The 18300-nt window shown below is 43.6% G+C and overlaps 1 protein-coding gene across 6 annotated transcripts in view; it reads right to left on the bottom strand.

The window, feature by feature from the left end:
• The window catches only part of ENOX1 (ecto-NOX disulfide-thiol exchanger 1), a 379879-nt gene that overhangs the window by 87867 nt on the left and 273712 nt on the right, over window positions 1-18300 (bottom strand). For all 6 annotated transcript variants that reach the window (XM_063334867.1, XM_063334896.1, XM_063334903.1 and 3 more), the window contains 2 exons: window positions 17404-17610; window positions 9277-9510 (listed from right to left, as the gene is read on the bottom strand). In XM_063334867.1, coding sequence (XP_063190937.1) covers window positions 9277-9510; window positions 17404-17610 — 441 coding nt within the window. The remainder of the gene's footprint in view (window positions 1-9276; window positions 9511-17403; window positions 17611-18300) is intronic.

Here is an 18300-nt window from a genome sequence, read left to right as displayed (position 1 = left end):
TGAGCAATCAGAGGTTCACTTAGAAAATCAGGTTTTTATACCGGGTTGTTCATTTATTTTTTATTTAGTACACAAATAGTAGAAGAAATTCAGCAATGGAATCTAATTTAAGCAGAGCATGAACTGCCTTATGATTGCAGCCATTCATTAAAAAAATAAAACAAAACTCCTAATTCTGTTCAAAATTATTCCCTTGCGATAGGATGCACATAAATATACACTGTTTAAAAACATACTCTTAAAATAAATTCCTTTATATAAGACATGCTCCCGTGCATAACTGTTCTTTTACAATGAGCACGCAGCAAATTATTTCTCGCACTTAAGGCTTTTTTCTCCCCCCAGTTACAGCATGTTTTAAGCAAATAAGGTAGGACGCATCTCCTTTATTTCAACATCTTATTTACTAACCCCAGGATGGATCCTGGGACAGCCAATGGGAAGCGATGGACGCTTGTCGGACAGGCTTTCGTCAATCTGGTTTTAGCTGTCTATCTGAGGGTGAGGTGGACCGTGCCCCAGAAGTACCTGCTTCCCTCAACCAGCTGTAAAGGGAGCCTGGAGTGACCCGCTCCTATATCGACATCTCTGCAACAGATGCCTACATTTGGCCAGAGTAATCCCAACCGTTAACGCAAGTGCACCAGTTTCGGAAGACCTACGCCGCGTCTGTGTACCTGGGTTGGGTTTTCAGTGATGCTGCAAGCCGTGATGCACGCTATGTCGCTTTAATATTACCCATCTACTGAGGATGGCTTGCTGGGTGTCTGTCGATAGAGATTTCCAGGTGCTGCCAGACTCAATCACAGGCCTCTAGAGATAAGATATTTCAAATTCCTCTTATATCGACTGAAGATTTTCGGCACTTAAACCCTAGCTCACAACTTAGATGAAATGAAACATAAAGAAAAGGAGATGCATCCCTACAGCTGCCTGGGAAATTGTCAACAGGGATATTTCTATGGAAAAAAAAAAGAATAATTGTTGACAAACGTTTTGCATTTTTGTGCTTGGAATTTGACCACTCTAAGCAACCCCAACTGGCACAAGCTTTTTAATAGAAAAAGCTATGACAAGAACTGCTGCAAAATGGAATGCTGGGAAAAAAAGTGTTGGAAACAGAGATTTTACTCTCAGTTTATGGAGTTTCCCTGGTGTAACATAGGGCAGAATTGAGCTCAGAGTAATCTGAAATGTTGTGACTATTTATCTCTCAATGTTAAGTACCTCCATAAGGTGCTTTCACAACTTGGGTGATGGCGTCGAAGGCCTTAGCCATTAGAAAGGAGATAGACTAATCCATCACTCTGAAGCCAGGCATTCAAACACTCTTATTGCTATCATTTCTACGCTTCTAGATATATTGCAAATATAGCTAACTGTATATTTCTGTATTTTGAGAGTGACATTGTATTTTGAGAGTGACATTAAACACTGGGCTATGCTTGCTTTTAGCCTCAGTATCTTCCCAGCTCTGGACATTCTCAAATTTTTAAAACATATCTGAGATAATTCACAGAACGCTTGGAGCCTGTCTAAATCACCGCTATCTCCTACAGGACCATGCTGTTGTCCAGAATCAGCACACAATATCACTTGTCCCTGATCTTGCTCCCCTAAGGCAAGCTCCTAGGCTTGCAAGGAGATGCTGAAAAGACAAAGAGCTGCTGTGCTTTATCCTGATGACTACACCTAGAAAGCGCCTGTGCTGGTCGTGTATATTTTGGGCTGCATTAATGGTCTCATTTTTCTCTGTAAGACGGGAAAGGGTAGGTGTGTCCTTCTGCTGAGTTCTGCATAGCCCTGACCACTAGACATCCAACAAACACCTCTTGAAGGCATTATTGTGAGCGCTGAGAATGCCTGTGCCGCGGGGCATGTAGAGGGAGGATGAGAGTCATGGCATATGTCCCACCTATTTGCCTCCGACTGACAGCCTGTCCTCTGTCAGCTGTAGCTGGGACACTGGAAGACGTCGTGTCCCGTGCCTCATCCCCACCTGCTCAGCACTACCCCTTCGCTTATGGTTACGCTGCCCTCAGGTCTGCCTGGCGCCGCTCGTCTGATCGCACTCCAGTTCCAGTTTGTCAAACTGGGCCCAGTTTGGCTGTTACAGGAAAGCAGTTGCGGCCACTTCAGGATGCAGACTTCTTCCCGCCATGTAACTGCAGGCAGGGGAGGATGTAAGGCCAAGGTCACCGCTAATCTGGGTTCTGATTTAATAATTTATTAGACTGTAACTAAGTGACTTCCAAACTACAAACACTGAATTCAATAGGAAAAATAACAAACCACGGTGGGTGACTGCTGCGGGTGAACCAGGTCAGGGAAAAGGTTTACTAACCTCCCTCATCCGCAGGTTCAGCCCAGCTCCCCTGTGCATCAGGAACAATTTGCTTCCCAGCACACGCCACTTCTGGTACCACAATGACGACCTATTTTTCTCTTGGCTTAAGAGCTTCTCCTGCACGGAGTGCCTGCCGCTGACCTAGAAACGCAACTTTTCAGCTACTACCCTCACCTTCTTTTTTCCCCTGCTCAAATACCTTATATAATTGTGCCATGCAACACACGCATCAGTCTTGTACTTTCGGGATTAATAACACTTTTAACCCGATGGCACTGCATAATAAGTGAGAATCAGGGAATATAAATTCTTACTGCCAAAGGGTTATTTTAAAGAATGATTAACATCCACCTTACTATTTCTTAAATAGCCTTAACTGTATGCTGTAACCAAGAAACTTTTCCAGTTACGTAATAAATGACAAGCTGAAACTAGATTTGATAAAAAACATGCATATGAGTTTACTAAAAGATATCTTAAATGGTGCTCTCTCCCCCTTGCATAATCAAACTCTTTCTTCCGAATTAAATCACGAAAAACTCTTCCAGAGGTGGGTGTTTCATGTGAGGCACAGAAATCCATTATCTTATCCTGCCGATGCCATTACCTCCAATGAAAAGTAATTACGAGGGTATTGAGTTTCCTCCCTATTTCTGGAGATCACACCACAAACTTTCAGATCGACAAGCTGCAATTTCCCAGTTCATAGTAATTAACTTGAGTCGTTTCGCAGTGCGGAACATTTAATCAAGTGGGTTGATATTAAAACCTTACATTTTTGCATTGCTACAATACAGATTAGGTGAAGGAGGACACTTTTAGTGATGCGCTTAATGGTGGGAGTACTTTTTTGTGGGCTCTCGGAGGGAGGTACCGGGGGAATTGGGTTACCAGGCTGCCGAGAGCTGAACCCACCTCTGCCGGCAGACAAAAGTGTCCTTGCGCTGTGCCGGCTCGCAGCCCCTGTGCGAGGCTTTCGGAGCCAGATGTATTGTGTCACAGCAGATGTCAGCAGCATATGGGAGAAGGAAGGAGAAAATGATGATCTAGAAATGGGAAGGGCGAGCAAACAGATTTGACGCCGGAGCGTCGAAACATGTCTGTTGTAGGGCTCCGTCCCGATATGCTACTCGTGAAAAAAAAAAAGGGTGCTAAAAAAAGGTCTGGAGTCTTTCAGCAGCAATTAAAGCTGGCGTTTATCGGATTTGTTCGGAGGATCTCAGCTTTGCCTCCCCTTCTGACGTAGCCCTGCACCAAATTTGATCCTTTTGGCGTGAGACTCGCCTCTCTGGGTAACTTCTGCAGCGCTCCACAAGTCTGGCTCTCAAGTGCAGAGCGATAATGAAAGCAGCGTGGTTTTCTTCTCAGTGAAATATCCTATTTCCCAAGCAATTAAATGTTGTTTATATTTCAAACGATGTGCAAGGGTTGAGATTGTCAGGCTTGATGTTACCTGAATCTTGCACAAGATGCATCCCCGGTTAGTTCATTCTACTGTAACTGCCATCTATTTATTTAAATTTCCAATCTGTTCTCTCTTCAGGGGATAATACAGTGCCTGGCAAAGCAGCAGCTTCTCAATTTTTCAAATTATATTTTTTTTTAAAATGGAAAACCACATGAATAACTTTCCTGTGCTGATAAAGAAACACTGTATTTAAAAGGGAGGTAAATTCCAGGGTATTGTATATAACTTGCAGATATTTATGTCTCCTTTGCTCAAAATATTTAAGAAACGGATAATCAGATATGAATAGATGTCTTTGTGAGATGGTGGAACCGTTTAACTACCTGCAGCAAACAAGACAGATGTAGTATTTTAAAGGAGTTTATTTGCAAGAAGTGATTGCTGAAGATGACACCATTAGGTACAGATACGCTTGAATTAAGAACACCATAATGTTAGAAATTCGGCTTTGAAACGCAAGTGTCATAAGCACACAGATTAAAATGTTTTGTTTCAATGCACCTGACAGAGCAGTGTTCCACTTAAGGATAAAAGGTTCAGCCTATCTCCAGTTGTGCGATGTTCTGGGCACCACATTACTCAACCGTTTATAAAGCACCCAGGAAAACAGATGTCAGAGTATGCAAATCTGATCCTAAAAATCTACCGACACATCTCACTGTGCAGTAATAACGCATCTGACTTCATACTGAGGAATTAAAATCTCAAAGACACACACCAAACAAAATGCTGCAATGAACCAGGAGACAAGAAGGTCACGTTTGTGTAATGTAATAGCAGAAGACACAATATTCTGCTGGTTTTGTCAGAAGAAGAACTGGGGGAGTATTCCCGAAGGCTGTTTAAGGAGGCAATTCACATTGACACTTCACTGTAAAAGACCTTGGTTTCCCAGAATTCATATCTATGAATGTATTGTGGTATTTCCTCAAGGAAAACACAGATTTCTACCTAAGGCAGAAGAATGTCAGAAAGAAGGCCAGAAGTTTCATTAGCCTGAGTTATGCTTAGCTGTTATCTTATTCCATGGTGATCAGAAAATGGTTCGATGAAACTATTCACAATGGCAAGACAAATTTTGGAATATTTGGATCAAAAAGTAGATTTGAAGAGTACCTTTTGAAAAAGTGAAATTTTATGTTACCATTTTTAATAAATGATGCCTATTTCTTATTTTGCTTTTCCCCTTCAAACCTACTTTAGTGGTTTGGAAGGTCAAAAAACACCCCAAAACAAAAATAACTTGTCATGCAAAATTATCTTCCCAACCAGCTTGCAACACAAGATGTGTGGTACAAACCTAAAACTGATCAGCATAGCCCTGGTATGAGAAGGAGCTCATGTTCTTCCCCAAGTTACCCATTGAGTTTGAAAGCTGCAGCTCGTTTCATTCTGATAATCCAGGCTCAGGTCTTTTCTGCCTTTTACGTGCTGGACTCGTGAAAAGTGGGACTCTCTCATGGGAGTGCATGAAAGAAATTTAAATCAAATATTTCGTGACAAGTCATCTTTCCAATGCAGGAAATCTCCTCTTTTATGAACTATCATCTCCTTGGCTTTTCCTCTTTTTGGCTCTGGCTGTGACCAGCAGAGAACATCACGAGCAAATTATCAACATCGAGCAGCCCAAAAAACGTTTAATCAATGAGATTTAGTAGTGTGAGCCTATATTTTTAGAGCTACAAGGCTCAAATCCATGAGACCTACACCCAAGATACTGGCAATATGCCACGGCCAGGGAGTGAAAAGTGGCAATAACAAAGCACAATAGGTGCACAGGGAGAGGAACAACGTCACAAGCGCTTAGAGAAAAGTGAACACACTCTTGGCTAACAACAAGAAAGGTGCAGAAAAAACTATCCATACTGCCAGCAAGGAAAAAGTTATGAAGAATTTCATTTACAGGACCCTGAAGTCCTTAATGGAGAGAAAAAAGGAAAAAGGGAAAAGGGAAAGGGAAAGAGAAGGAAAAAGGAAAAAGGAAAAAGGAAAAGGAAAAGGAAAAGGAAAAGGAAAAGGAAAAGGAAAAGGAAAAGGAAAAGGAAAAGGAAAAGGAAAAGGAAAAGGAAAAGGAAAAGGAAAAGGAAAAGGAAAAGGAAAAGGAAAAGGAAGGAAGATACCCATAAACCAGCACTGTCTGCCACAGTCCGAAAATGGAAAGTGGTGAAAAATTGCACTGGTCCAGAGTTTGATGGGTTTCCCTTATTTCTGCATAAATCAAGCGTTCAAACCAAGTTCTTTGCAGATATGAAGGGATTTGGGATAGCCCACAGAGGGCAGGGAATGGAGAGCACGTCATAAACCCTCATGCTTTTGCAGGTATGGAATGCGTCATATGCAGAGAGGCCCCAGCCCCAGTCACCAGGCAGTGCACTTTGAGAAACCAGTTATTCTTTTCTATGAAGCTCCAAACCAGTAGAGACAACCTGGCTGAAATTTTATAATGAACTTTTGTTCCCAACTGGCTTAAAAGATCCCTCTATACCCTCTCACCCACACTCCTCTACTGCAGTTACTGCTCTACCAGGTGACTTCAGCACGGGAGAGGATTAGGAATATGCTGACAACACTGTGGCAACAGTTTCCAACCAAGTCTGGCACACAAAAACAATGATTTCTTTAAGTCTTACGCTGCAGTTTGCAGAAGGTGAAGAAAGATATTGTCACCTCTGTTATAGACTCAACAAATATCTAGACCACAACAGGCTGATGAGTCTAGTTCGTCTCTGCTCACCATCAGATTTCCTTGCTGTCAAGAATTTCCAAGGTTATTTTGACAACAAAAGTTGCTTGGATTCAGACCAAGTTGTCTACATCTGTGATTGCAAAGCAGTATCTTGGGATGACAGATGTTTAGCTATTTTGGCTTGCTTTTCAGCTAGCGTTGCTCAGTGAAGTTCTGGAGGCTTTGCAGGAGCTGAAACCTTCATGCTGGGCACCTGCAGCTCTGTCTCATGAGCTGGCAACAGAGCTCAGGAGTCTTTTGAAGTGGGTACCATGGGGAGGTCATGACTTTCCTTAAGAAAACAACTGCAAAGCATCTGCTGAAAACCCAATCTTTCTGGGTAAATCCCGCCAAGAGCAGATATATTTCCATCCTTCTTTTCTTTAGGATGAATTGTCCAGGCTTTTGCAGCAATGTGAATCTGGTGACACCCAGAGACCTGTGATTTTGACCCCAAGTTTTATATATGTGTGTGTGTGTGTGTGTGTGTATGTGTGTGTGTGTGTGTACACATACATATATACGTATCCTGTAAGCTTCACTGAAGTCCACATTTAAATTGTGAATGTATGATGACATGAACTGCCCTTTGCCAGAGTTCAAGAAGTTTCTTTAGTGTTGCTTTACTTCTGTTTTTAGGATGTCACAATGGGCTCACGTGGTGAATCCACGTTGCCCAAGGGAGGCCATCATGTTCTGCCCCACTGCCTTATAGATACCAGCTATAATGCCATAGGAAAGCTAAAGCAGACCAGCATAACGACTGAACCCCACCTCTGCTTCCTAGAGTACCTAGCACAGGAGACAACTCAAGACCAGCGAGAAGAGAGGGGGCTTCTTTGCATTATCCATCCCCAACAATCTACACAGACCCAGGGCTGGTGCCGTTAATCTGGCTGGAAGGCAACGGCTAATTAGCAAAGTTTTAAAAATTGCAATATGGTCTTTTGCTGGATTTTAATGATTTCTTAACCAATAAAAATAATCATAATTTTGGTTTCTTAATTTACTATATTTAATTCCATATGTTTCTGAAAGTTTGTTGTTTTTTTTTTTTAATTTTTTTTTTATTTCCGGAAAAATAATTATGTGCGTGGTGTTGGTCTATATCGTGCTCAAAATATTTCTATATTAAATTTGTGCATATGTGCCAAGCTCTGGCCAAATATCCCTCAGGAGAACCAAAGATCTAAATGCTTGGAATAAGTTTTAATTAAGTATGGAAACTTTGTAGAATGAAAAGAAAAACCCTTCTAAATATAGACATCTTAAACATCTTGCAAAAACCCCACATTCGGTTGCTCCAAGCGATGGCTAGCCATACGGAAGAAATTGTTCAGACTTCTTGCATTTTCTGGCTTAGTTCAGGAAACCTCTAGGCCTTGCTACATAAAGAAGAACTTCCCTATAAAGGATTAACTCCTAAAATATTCAACTGAAAACAGATTCTGGGAATAGACGAATCTAAATCTCTGTATTGTATTGTATTGTACTGTATTGTATTGTGTAACCTCTAGAGGAGCTGGACTGGAAGTTAGGTAAGAATTAAAGATTTTTATATTTGGGCCTCTTTCCTCCTTTTCTCCTGATCTATCAATCCATCTGGGTTATTTTACCAATCTCCCAGTTACTTAATGAATTTTTTAATAGTATGTGGTGAGAACATCCGTCAGCCAAACTAACAGCAGACGGAGGGAAGAGTGAGAACTAACAGCGACCAATGCAGTACTCAGAGAGACAGTAGGGTGCATCTCTGCTCCATGCTCCAAGGATGCAACACTGCACTGTCCTTCTTCGGCTTCCCAAACATGTTTCGTAGTTAGAGCAGAGGCCAGTGTGTTGACAGCTAGATAGCCTACGTCTAATCTGGATAATTCTGAAACAGTGGCACGACTCACACTTTCTTGTGACCTGGCACACAGTGAAGTAACGTGCCTGGCCACCACGTGGGGAAAGAATGCCAAACACAACTGCTAAACACTTAATGACAACAAGTACCGCTCTCTGGGGCGCGAGCAGTTGTTTGCTTGATCTTAACATAGAAAGTAAGAAGCAAAAAAAAAAATTTAAATGTATTTCTTTGCTTCTTCCTTTCTATGTTAACTATTAAAGACAGGAATCCTCGAGCTGCACCCTTGAAAAATGTTATCTCAGTAAGTGTCCCTAGAAAAAAGCAAACAAGCAAGCAAGCACATACCTAAACAAGACGCTATCTTGCATAAATAATTCTAACCCTAAAGAGGGAATGAAAGAATGGATGGTGTGTGTCAGAGATAGGTTGTACCCCTGCATCTGAGGGGCGCGTTAGAATGCAGCTCGTGAGGGCCATTTAAATGCCAGGAATTGGGACAGTCACATGCACGTAATGTAGTAACATATCAGTCAAGAAAGAAAGACATTTTAGGAATCAGGCCTTCAATAGGAAGGGTGTTTGTAACAGGTTGTCTTATTATGAGAACATTTCCAAGGTAGATGATGACAGCAGCTGAGCAGAAAAAAACCCCACTGTAGTATTCTGAAGCTGTTAAAGCATGGGTAGATGGACAGATGTCATACATTTCTAGCAGGTGGGTGAGTATCATTCCCATTGGCATAGAAATGGCAGACTAATGGGGGAAAGCTAACAGGGCACGTAATGAAATACGTCGGCGAGAAATCGCCTGCCCTGCTCTGACTTCTGGATGGCTCTCCTGCTCTGGAGGAATAATACACTGAAAAGTATCAAATGCTGCTTACCTTTCAATTTTTCAGCCAGCAAAGCAGCTTCGTGTTCAGAATAATGCATTATTGCCGGAGGAGAAGGAGGGCGCAGTCTGTCTTCTTCCATTTTGCGTCTGTGGCGTTCTTCTCTGGCCAGCATTCTTTGTTTGCATTCCCATTCATAAAAGTCATCTCTTGCCTGAGCAAAATCAACATGAAGGCGACCTGAATCCTTTTTGTCTGTGCTAGATCCTAATCTCATGCGGTAACCTGAAATCAACAAGCAGAACTAACTGTTGCAGGACTTCTTTGCCTTTTTTTTTTTTTTCTTCTTCCCTCCTCCCCCCCTCAAGTGCCAGCTAAGTAAAAATGCACATTAACAGATTCCGACATATCTACGCAGGATCTATTGACCATTGTGTTTTCACAGGAAGATAAACATTCATCCACGCATTTTTCCTCACAATTTTTCTGCATCGCCTATCAACATAGTAGATGAGCTGAAAAGTCGACGACCCAAAGGTACAGAATCTACATTCCTGTTTAGAGGTGTCCCAAAATATGTAATTTTTTCTACTTGATACTCCCAACCTTTATAAGTGCAAAGGCCAGCTAAAGAATAAACAACTACCAGAATCGTAGAATCATAGAATCATAGAATCATAGGGTTGGAAGGGACCTCTGGAGATCATCTAGTCCAACTCCCCTGCCAGAGCAGGGTCACCTAGAGCAGGTTGCACAGGAACGCGTCCAGGCGGATTTTGAATATCTCCAGAGACGGAGACTCCACCACCTCTCTGGGAAGCCTGTGCCAGTGCTCTGCCACCCTCAAGGTAAAGAAGTTCCTCCTCATGTTTAGGTGGAACTTCCTATGGTCAAGTTTGTGCCTGTTACCTCTTGTCCTGTCCCCGGGCACCACTGAAAAGAGCCTGGCCCCATCCTTCTGACACCCACTCTTTAAGTATTTATAAGTGTTGATAAGATCCCCCCTCCGTCGTCTTTTTTCCTTACTAAAGAAGGATCTGGTTTTGGTCTGAATGTAGAATCCTTCTTCCCCTGATCCTGTTGAGATCTTATACAGTTTAGTGCTTTTCTCCAGCCCGCCAAAGGAATTGAAAGTATGGGGAAAGGCTGAATTTTATAAAAATCATGACTACAGGTGAATGAGAAAATTGTGCTACACAAACTCCTGTGCCACAAAGAGGGTGGTGTCATAACTGCACTGATGCTAGATGTCCAATTTTGAGTCTTTACAATTGCAAACACTGCTTCCCAGTTCCCCACTGCAAATAATCCGGCAGCAAATATAAACCACCTATAAACGAATTGGGTTCAGCATTCTTTAAAGTAATTTTAAGAGCGCGGATGGATTTGTTAGGCATTTGCAAGATCTCTTTCAGAACAAACAATGCAACCTGTTGTGCCTCACCTTTAGCGATGTTCTTCGTAATTCGGTCAATGTATCGTATGCTAAAGCTAGCAAAATGCAAAAGCTTTAAGTTCAGGGCTACACAGCAGTACAACAGGGCCCTGCTCTGAGCTAAAACCCTTGAGTGCTGTCAGAGGACAAACACATCATGCCAAAGCTATAAAAGGAGCTTTTCGTGACCATGCTGTGGAAGAACATATGCTGGGCACCTATCTTTTTGCAAGTTTTATTTCCAAGGCTGACAGATACTCGCAGACCTGTTTCTCCAACTTTTAAAATGCTGATTCGGAGGAAGTGTGAGAAAGCACCATGTAGAACGCTGCAAACAGAGCCTTCAGATGCAGGTAAAATCAATCAGCCTGCACAGGGCTATCTCCAATTTCTCCATGCCAACCCGCTGCAGTAGCCTCAGGAGCAGAGCAGCCCAGCAGAGACTTCTCAAGTCGCGGGATGCTGCGGAGACGAACTCTGTGCTGAGCTGGAACATAGGAGGCTCTTGAGAAACACACGCTGCCACAACCGCTGCGTGGAAACTCCCGTTCAAAATGGCAGGAAAAATGGTGCTTGCTGCTTTTGAACAGCAATCCAAGAGAACCTACTTTCCAGTCTCATGGCTTGCCTGTGGTTGGAAGAGCTTCAGCACCTCACCACCATGGTTAAAACTCACTTTTGAACTCTCTCCAGGGGCAGCAAAGCTAAGACTCGTGTAGTCGATTAGGAACATCTTTGCAAAAATGCGCATTTAGGCATAGTCTGCTTGTTTTACTGCTGGAAAAACATCCTGCTGTATGAATACAAGGGTCTGTCTGCACTATGGCACATATGAGGCAACAGCTTCAAAGACATCGAATATCCATATACATACTGATCCTTAAAAAAAACCCAACAAACAAACAAAACCCAAACAACCATCTGGGTGCCTTTTGATTTGATGTTTTGCTTTCAAACATCTTGTAGAGCTCAGCTAAGTAGCCTGTCAGTGAGGAAGAAGTGTGACTTTCATTTTTCAACAAGGAGCCCAAACCCAGATGACGCACTTGAGCTAAGTGTTTCAGAGGTCCTTCGAAGCCAGAAGACATCAAACACTTCCACGAAACCTAGCAAATCTGGTCTCCAAGGTTCACAAGCTTGGGGTGAAGCCGAACTGAATATTGCAAGAGAGGCAAACGAAGGGATTCTTATTTTAAAGCCCCCTTTATTTTGCTCTGCTATCTCTTGCTCAGAGGAGTAAACACTACTTTTTTTTTTCCACAGAAGGCTGTTTGTGATCATATATGTAGCTCTAGTCACAAGGTGTTGAAAGGCAGAGTTACGGACACACCATATTCAGTGAGACATAACAGAAGAAGAGTGTGGATGACCTTTCAGAGCTGGGCCCTGAACTAACGAGGGGGTAATTACGTGGTTTTATCCACCGAGGTGTAGGCACGAAGGGGTCAGCCAAAAGGGGTCAGTGGTGCGGCTACCCTGATAACCGTGACCAATGTTAACCACCCCCCACCCCGCCAAGTTCGACTTGCCAGCTGCATTCCTCATGTAGCGATTGCTCTGTGCCAAAACAGCACTATCAGCAACGTGAAAGGACACTGCCAAGGTGCCAGGTCTCGTGAACCTAAAATTAGATCTCCCAGCTGGGCTGTACTTTCCAGGAAGACACAGCCTCTCTTCCTCTCCCCCGTCTTTCGCCTCCGTTGGCAGACACACACTGGGCAGCGAGAAACACGGCATTGGTAAGACCTCCCAGCCCCACTTAATCTGAATAAAGAACTAATGAAAAGGACCGTGCATCTACAGGTCGCGTGCACACCGGCAAAGCTGAGCTTTATTAAAGTGGTCCTCATTTTTGAAGTAAACGGGAATAATGGAAAATAAACCCCACTGAACAGCGTAAACTGCAGTTCAAAAACCAGTACCCTGCGTAGCACTGGGCAAATGGTTCCTTTTAGGTAACCAGTTTAAGTGCCTCCAAATTAATTTGTGAATTTTCAAATTGCCCACGAATTACACCGAAAAATCTGACTGCTTGTTTAACTCTGAAGACTGAAGGTGGTCAGTCAGCCAGGTGGTTACCACCAGCAGAGAAAATTAGAATAACCTGGATTGGAAGGGACCTTGGATGTCACCTAGTCCAAAAACCCTCTCAGAGCAGAGTGAACTTCAAAGTCAGACCAGGCTGCTCAGGGCTTGGCATCTTTCCCTTAAGAAAAACCACAAACGCCTTTGGCATGGCTTCTTGCGCCTTCCTAAATCAGGATTTGCGGACACTACAGGACCATTGGCCCGGCCAACGGAGAACAGACTCCTTGACGGGATGATGGCCAGCAAGACGCTGCTTAGCAAGGGGTGCGCAACTGGCAGGTCCTATTTTGTGTATGGGATCCTCAGGCACCCACCTGGGATGGCAGCTCTGAGCCACGGGGCAGCTGGGAGGCTCGCTCTTTTCCAGTACCGCGTCTCCTTATTGATGTTCGAGGGTATTGGGATGTATGAGAGAACCACCTGCCATTGCCTTCCCTTCATGCATGGGCAATGGATTGCCCTCACAGACCCTTTTCCCCATCTCTTTGCTCAGGACTGCAGCTAGCACTAACTGTGTGCCTGGCTTGTCATTTTTAATTTCAGTTCCACACACAATGGCAGAGGAAAAGACTTTGGGAGCTTGCCAAGATCCTCGCTTGAAAGCAGCAGCAACAGGAAAAATTAATGAGGGTGCTAAACAAAAATCAAACACAGTATTTCCATATCACAGGTCTAGTCAAAACTCTGTGGGTTGACTTACCTTTGAGTGTTGCTATATTGGGGACCGGCCAATAGCTGCTCTCTAACTGGGGATCCAGATCAGATGTTGATCAGCGAGAACATAAAATAAAACCAGTACAGGGTACTACATGGAAACCCACAGGGGAAATTATCAGGACAGGAAAAGTGTATACACAGGCTTTTGGGGTATAAACAGGTCTGTCTCAAGCCACCTGTTTGTCCCATATTTTCACGTCTGAGGCCATCAATATTTGCAGGAGTTACTGAATTGTCAGCCACAAGAGTAAAGCACACACAATTTGGAGAAAGAGCTTTCTTGTGGGCTGGTATGTTGATTTTAGAAAGCCTTTTCCTCGGGAGATCAATATGTAACTTTCAGGGCTAAATGAAAACCGCCCTTCCTCAAGTCAACTTTTTTATCATAGTCTTCTATCCACCTCCCAGTCTCCTTTTCATACATGTTTACTTGGGAATAGAAAGGAAAAAAAATCAGTGATTAAGCTACTTGATGGATTTTGTAATCACTTGCACTATTCTCATGATAAGCGTGGGATAAATACAAAGTTTGATGAGATTAGATGGGAGAGACAGATAAAACTGATTAGGTAGACAAAATTACCATTATATTACAGATATCAAAGGCATGACTTTGCCCTAATATAACATGCATACAATATTAACCACAAATTCTGTTTGTATGTCTTTTTTGTCTCTTTTAGGGAAAAGAAAATGCCTTAACAATATGCTTTATCCCCACCGTTTCAGAATGCACTATGTTTGAGAATGGAATAAAGACTGGTTAAAAAGCCCCAATTATTTCACTACAAATAAAACATGCCCCTGCCCATTGCCAGACCTCCCTGCTCTACGGTGGTGGGGGACAGTCAGTGCTCCCTGTTTCATCTGCAGAGTTGAGCGCTGGTGGTCGGGACAATCCTCGTTATCAATACAGGCTGGGGAATGATGTGATAGAGAGCAGCCCTGCGAAAAAGGACTTGGGGGTACTCATGGATGAAAAGCTGGACATGAGCCTACAATGTGTGCTTGCAGCCCAGAATGCCAATGGCATCCTGGGCTGCATCAAAAGAACCGTGGCCAGCAGATCCAGAGAGGTGATTCTCCCCCTCTACTCTGCTCTCATGAGACCCCACCTGGAGTACTGTGTCCAGCTCTGGAGCCCCCAGCACAAGAAGGACATGGACCTGTTGGAGCAGGTCCAGAGGAGGGCCATGAAGATGATCTGAGGGCTGGAGCACCTCTCCTATGAAGACAGGCTGAGAGAGTTGGGGTTGTTCAGTCTGAAGAAGAGAAGGCTCTGGGGAGACCTTATAGTGGCCTTCCAGTACCTGAAGGGGGCCTACAGGAAAGCTGGGGAGGGGCTGTTTGCAAGGGCATGTAGCGATAGGACGAGGGGCAATGGTTTTAAACTAGAGCAGGGTAGGTTTAGATTAGACATTAGGGAGAAGTTCTTTCCAATGAGGGTAGTGAGACATTGGAACCGGTTGCCCAGAGAGGTGGTGGAGGCCCCATCCCTGGAGACATTCAAGGCCAGGCTTGATGAGGCTCTGAGCAACCTGATCTAGTTGAAGATGTCCCTGCTTACTGCAGGGGGGTTGGCCTAGATGACCTTTAAAGGTCCCTTCCAACCCAACATGTTCTATGATTCTATGACTCTAAGTGAAACTTGGCTGCAGTGTATCCCTGTTTTTCCTCCTCTCTGTCTTTCCCTGATCTGGTCAGAGACACTAAGTACAGCACTTCAGAAGAAAGAAAAGGTGTGGAGGAAAAAGACAGATGGGGAGGCAGGCTGCGGAGCATACGGTAAGAGGAAGCGTAGACAGCAGTGTGACTGTGACGAAAGGAAACGGAAGGAAGGATGGATCAGGAACTTGGAAATAAACTGGCAGAAAATTCAGGATGATGAAGAATGAGGAAGGGAATCTGCCACCTCCACCTCTACTCGTTCCCCTTATTCTGAATGCACACCCTCATGCATTATGAAGGAGGACACACAGCAGCAGAGGGAATTTCCTACCTCTAATCATCAAGTCTAGTCCTCCAGGATTTAAGGCATATAAAATTAAAACAAAACTTGACTTGGAGTGAAGCAAAGGGTGCAGTCAACTGCCAAGAAGCAGGAAACTGAGGTAGAGGGGCACTGGCTCTGGCCCAGGGTGACAGCCTGCACGTTTATGAGGTTTTCTTTGCTCTATTTCTTGCCACTTGTTTTGTTTTGTTTATCATATACATTAATCCCAGCTCCGACTGAATCTGGTGTGCCCCTCCTCTGCTCCGTTACTTGTGTAGATAGGGCCCACCTAGACAGAAGTTGGAAGCTGGGAGATGTCCTACTGCTTCTTACTATTGCGATGCCTGCTAATCTGTCCCAGTGAGCGCCAGCACTATGGAAGTAAAGTGAATGAATAAATAAACAAACAGGAAGGATGGAAACTGGGAAGAGAGGATGAGGAGGGAAGAAGAAATGAAGTGAATTCTCTATTCCTGGGTGGAATAGAGATCTGGAAGAAACATGAAAATACAGCAGTATTTCAAAGAAATCTTTATGTAGACCTCATAAAACTCACACTTTTCTGTAGCTCTTCAAATAGATATTTAAAGCAAGCAGCCAAGTTAGAAAAAAAAAAACAAAAAACAAAAAACACCAGAAACCCAAAGGCAAAAACCTTTGTGAAACAAAGGAGTGAGTTAGGTTTTTCCTGACCACATATTGTAAAAGTTCAGATGTTTTCTTTTCTTTCTTTCATTTTAATACATAGTTAATGGTGATTTGAGAGACCACTTGGTTCTAGCTGTGTGAGCTTCCTATGGACACTTCAGGACATTGAGGTTATGTCTTTACTGCTAAAGAGAAGGTGGTCAGGGTGGGAGCTCAAACTAGGTACCCTTAATTGTTAGCTGCCTCCCGGGCTCCATTTTGGATGGTCCCATTGGGTCAGGCTCCATTTCGGATGGTCCCAGTGAGTCCCTTCGAGGTCACCCTACACAGGGTGGGTGGCTGGAAGCCAGTCTGTGTCAGCTTGTCTTGGCGAAGGAGCAGTCCCTGGTCCTTGTTTATTTAAGAATACCTTGCACGTGGGGTGAAAGTGCTACACTACACTTGTGGTGCAAAATAACACTTGTAGGTCTCCCCAGGACCCTGAAGGAGAGACGAACCAGCCTGTGAAGACACATAGATACAGGGGATGGGATCCAGCTCAGAAAGGTGAGGAAGGGCTCAGTTAGGAAGTCAATCCTCATATGAAGGAACCTGTAACCTTAAGAGGGCACTGACAGTCACTGGAAGCCTGACACATGAAAGCAGAATTGTTTTTAATCTTTTCTCTTCTTTTATTTTTTTTTCTTTTCTTTTTTCCCTGTGAGTTAGAGGTGTGGGGTTTTTGTCTGTTCCTTTGTTGGAAAATAAAAGAGATTCTGAAATTTTACACCTGAGTTTCTGTGGCACTCGCTGTCCTGGGAGGCAACAGACGTAGCCTACAGATGGGGCTCAGAATCAAACCCATGCGGTAGCTGAATACATGCACGCATAAAGGCAGACTTTATTCAGACTGCACTGCAAATCTATAAAAATATGCCAATGAAATTGCCAGCCTATCAGAGAAATTGGCACTGGAAAACAGCGGCGCTCCTGGCCTAGTGCCCTCCTCTTTCCACAACCTGTGAGCAAAACTATATAAACCTGTGTAAATCGAAAACAAGATTGTTCTGCAGTGAATTTCAGGATCTGTTGCATTGTTGTGGTGTGGCAGGAAATTGCTCCCGGGTAAGCAACATACAAAACCATGCACAAGTCTTGGCAGATGCAGAGAAGTACAGAATTGCCCCTTGCCCCTCCAAGCTACAGCCACTGAGCTCAAGAAAGACTTGCTGAGATAAAAGCTAGGAAAATAAGCAAACATTAGCATCACAAAATACAAATGAGAAGCAAGGAAAATCCATTAAAGAATGTGAAGTACCAGAAAGGTAAATGGCTTTATCAACCATGAACTCCTCTGCAAAACGAATGTGACAAAAATTCTTCTTGCTTTTCCGAATTGCTGTTATATCTCCACACTGCTCAAAGACTTCCTGAATAATTTCCTCCGTTGCGTTTTCTGGTAATCCTCCAACAAACACTGTTTTACACCCAGGAGGTCTCTCTCTTGTTGAAGGTGGTGGAAGATCTAAGACAAAACAGAAATCACATTGGAATACAGAATTTGTCTTTTGATCCATTGGCTCTATTCATTCCCCTAATCAGTTCTGGGCAGCAACAGTTATCTGACATAGAGTGGAGGCGGGAGAGAGGGAGAAGCAAAATAATTGAATATTGCAGAGATTGTCCAAAATTGATTACTTGAATCTAAACCTTTTCAAGTTTAGGTGGCGTTTCAGAGATTAATTCCTGTCACTGCGAGTTGTTCTCCAGGACAGGCGGTAAGATCTAAAAGGATCTTTCGTTTCCCTGCACGGTCACACAAACAAAAAAAAGAAAAGAAAATATTTTATTTCAAAGCAGGGAAGCTTCTGCAACTGATTTGACCCCCAGCACAGATCTAAAGCACTCCTGCAGTACATTCAAAGCCTGAACTTCACCATCTCTGGCTCATGCCCATCACTCTTGCACACTCGCCAAGTGCGTGAGCCCTCTGCAAGCCAGCCCACGCCGCGTGCACACCGGGCGCTTGGGCTGGACGGACACCTTTCCCTGGTCTTAGCATATTTTCATTTCTGTCTCGGAGTACAAGAGCACAGGAAACAGAAAAACAAAGTGGGAAACACCACGAAGCGACAGCATGATGAAAACGCTCTGCCGGTTATCTGTTTTGTCTTGTTGCCAGATAATAGAGCGGACGCCGGCACACGGGAAGGAT

The sequence above is a fragment of the Chroicocephalus ridibundus genome, chromosome 1 (assembly GCF_963924245.1).
Source record: "Chroicocephalus ridibundus chromosome 1, bChrRid1.1, whole genome shotgun sequence".
Lineage (NCBI taxonomy): Eukaryota > Metazoa > Chordata > Aves > Charadriiformes > Laridae > Chroicocephalus > Chroicocephalus ridibundus.
The sequence above is the reverse complement of the archived record's forward strand: the minus strand, read 5'-3'. Positions and strand labels throughout refer to the sequence as shown.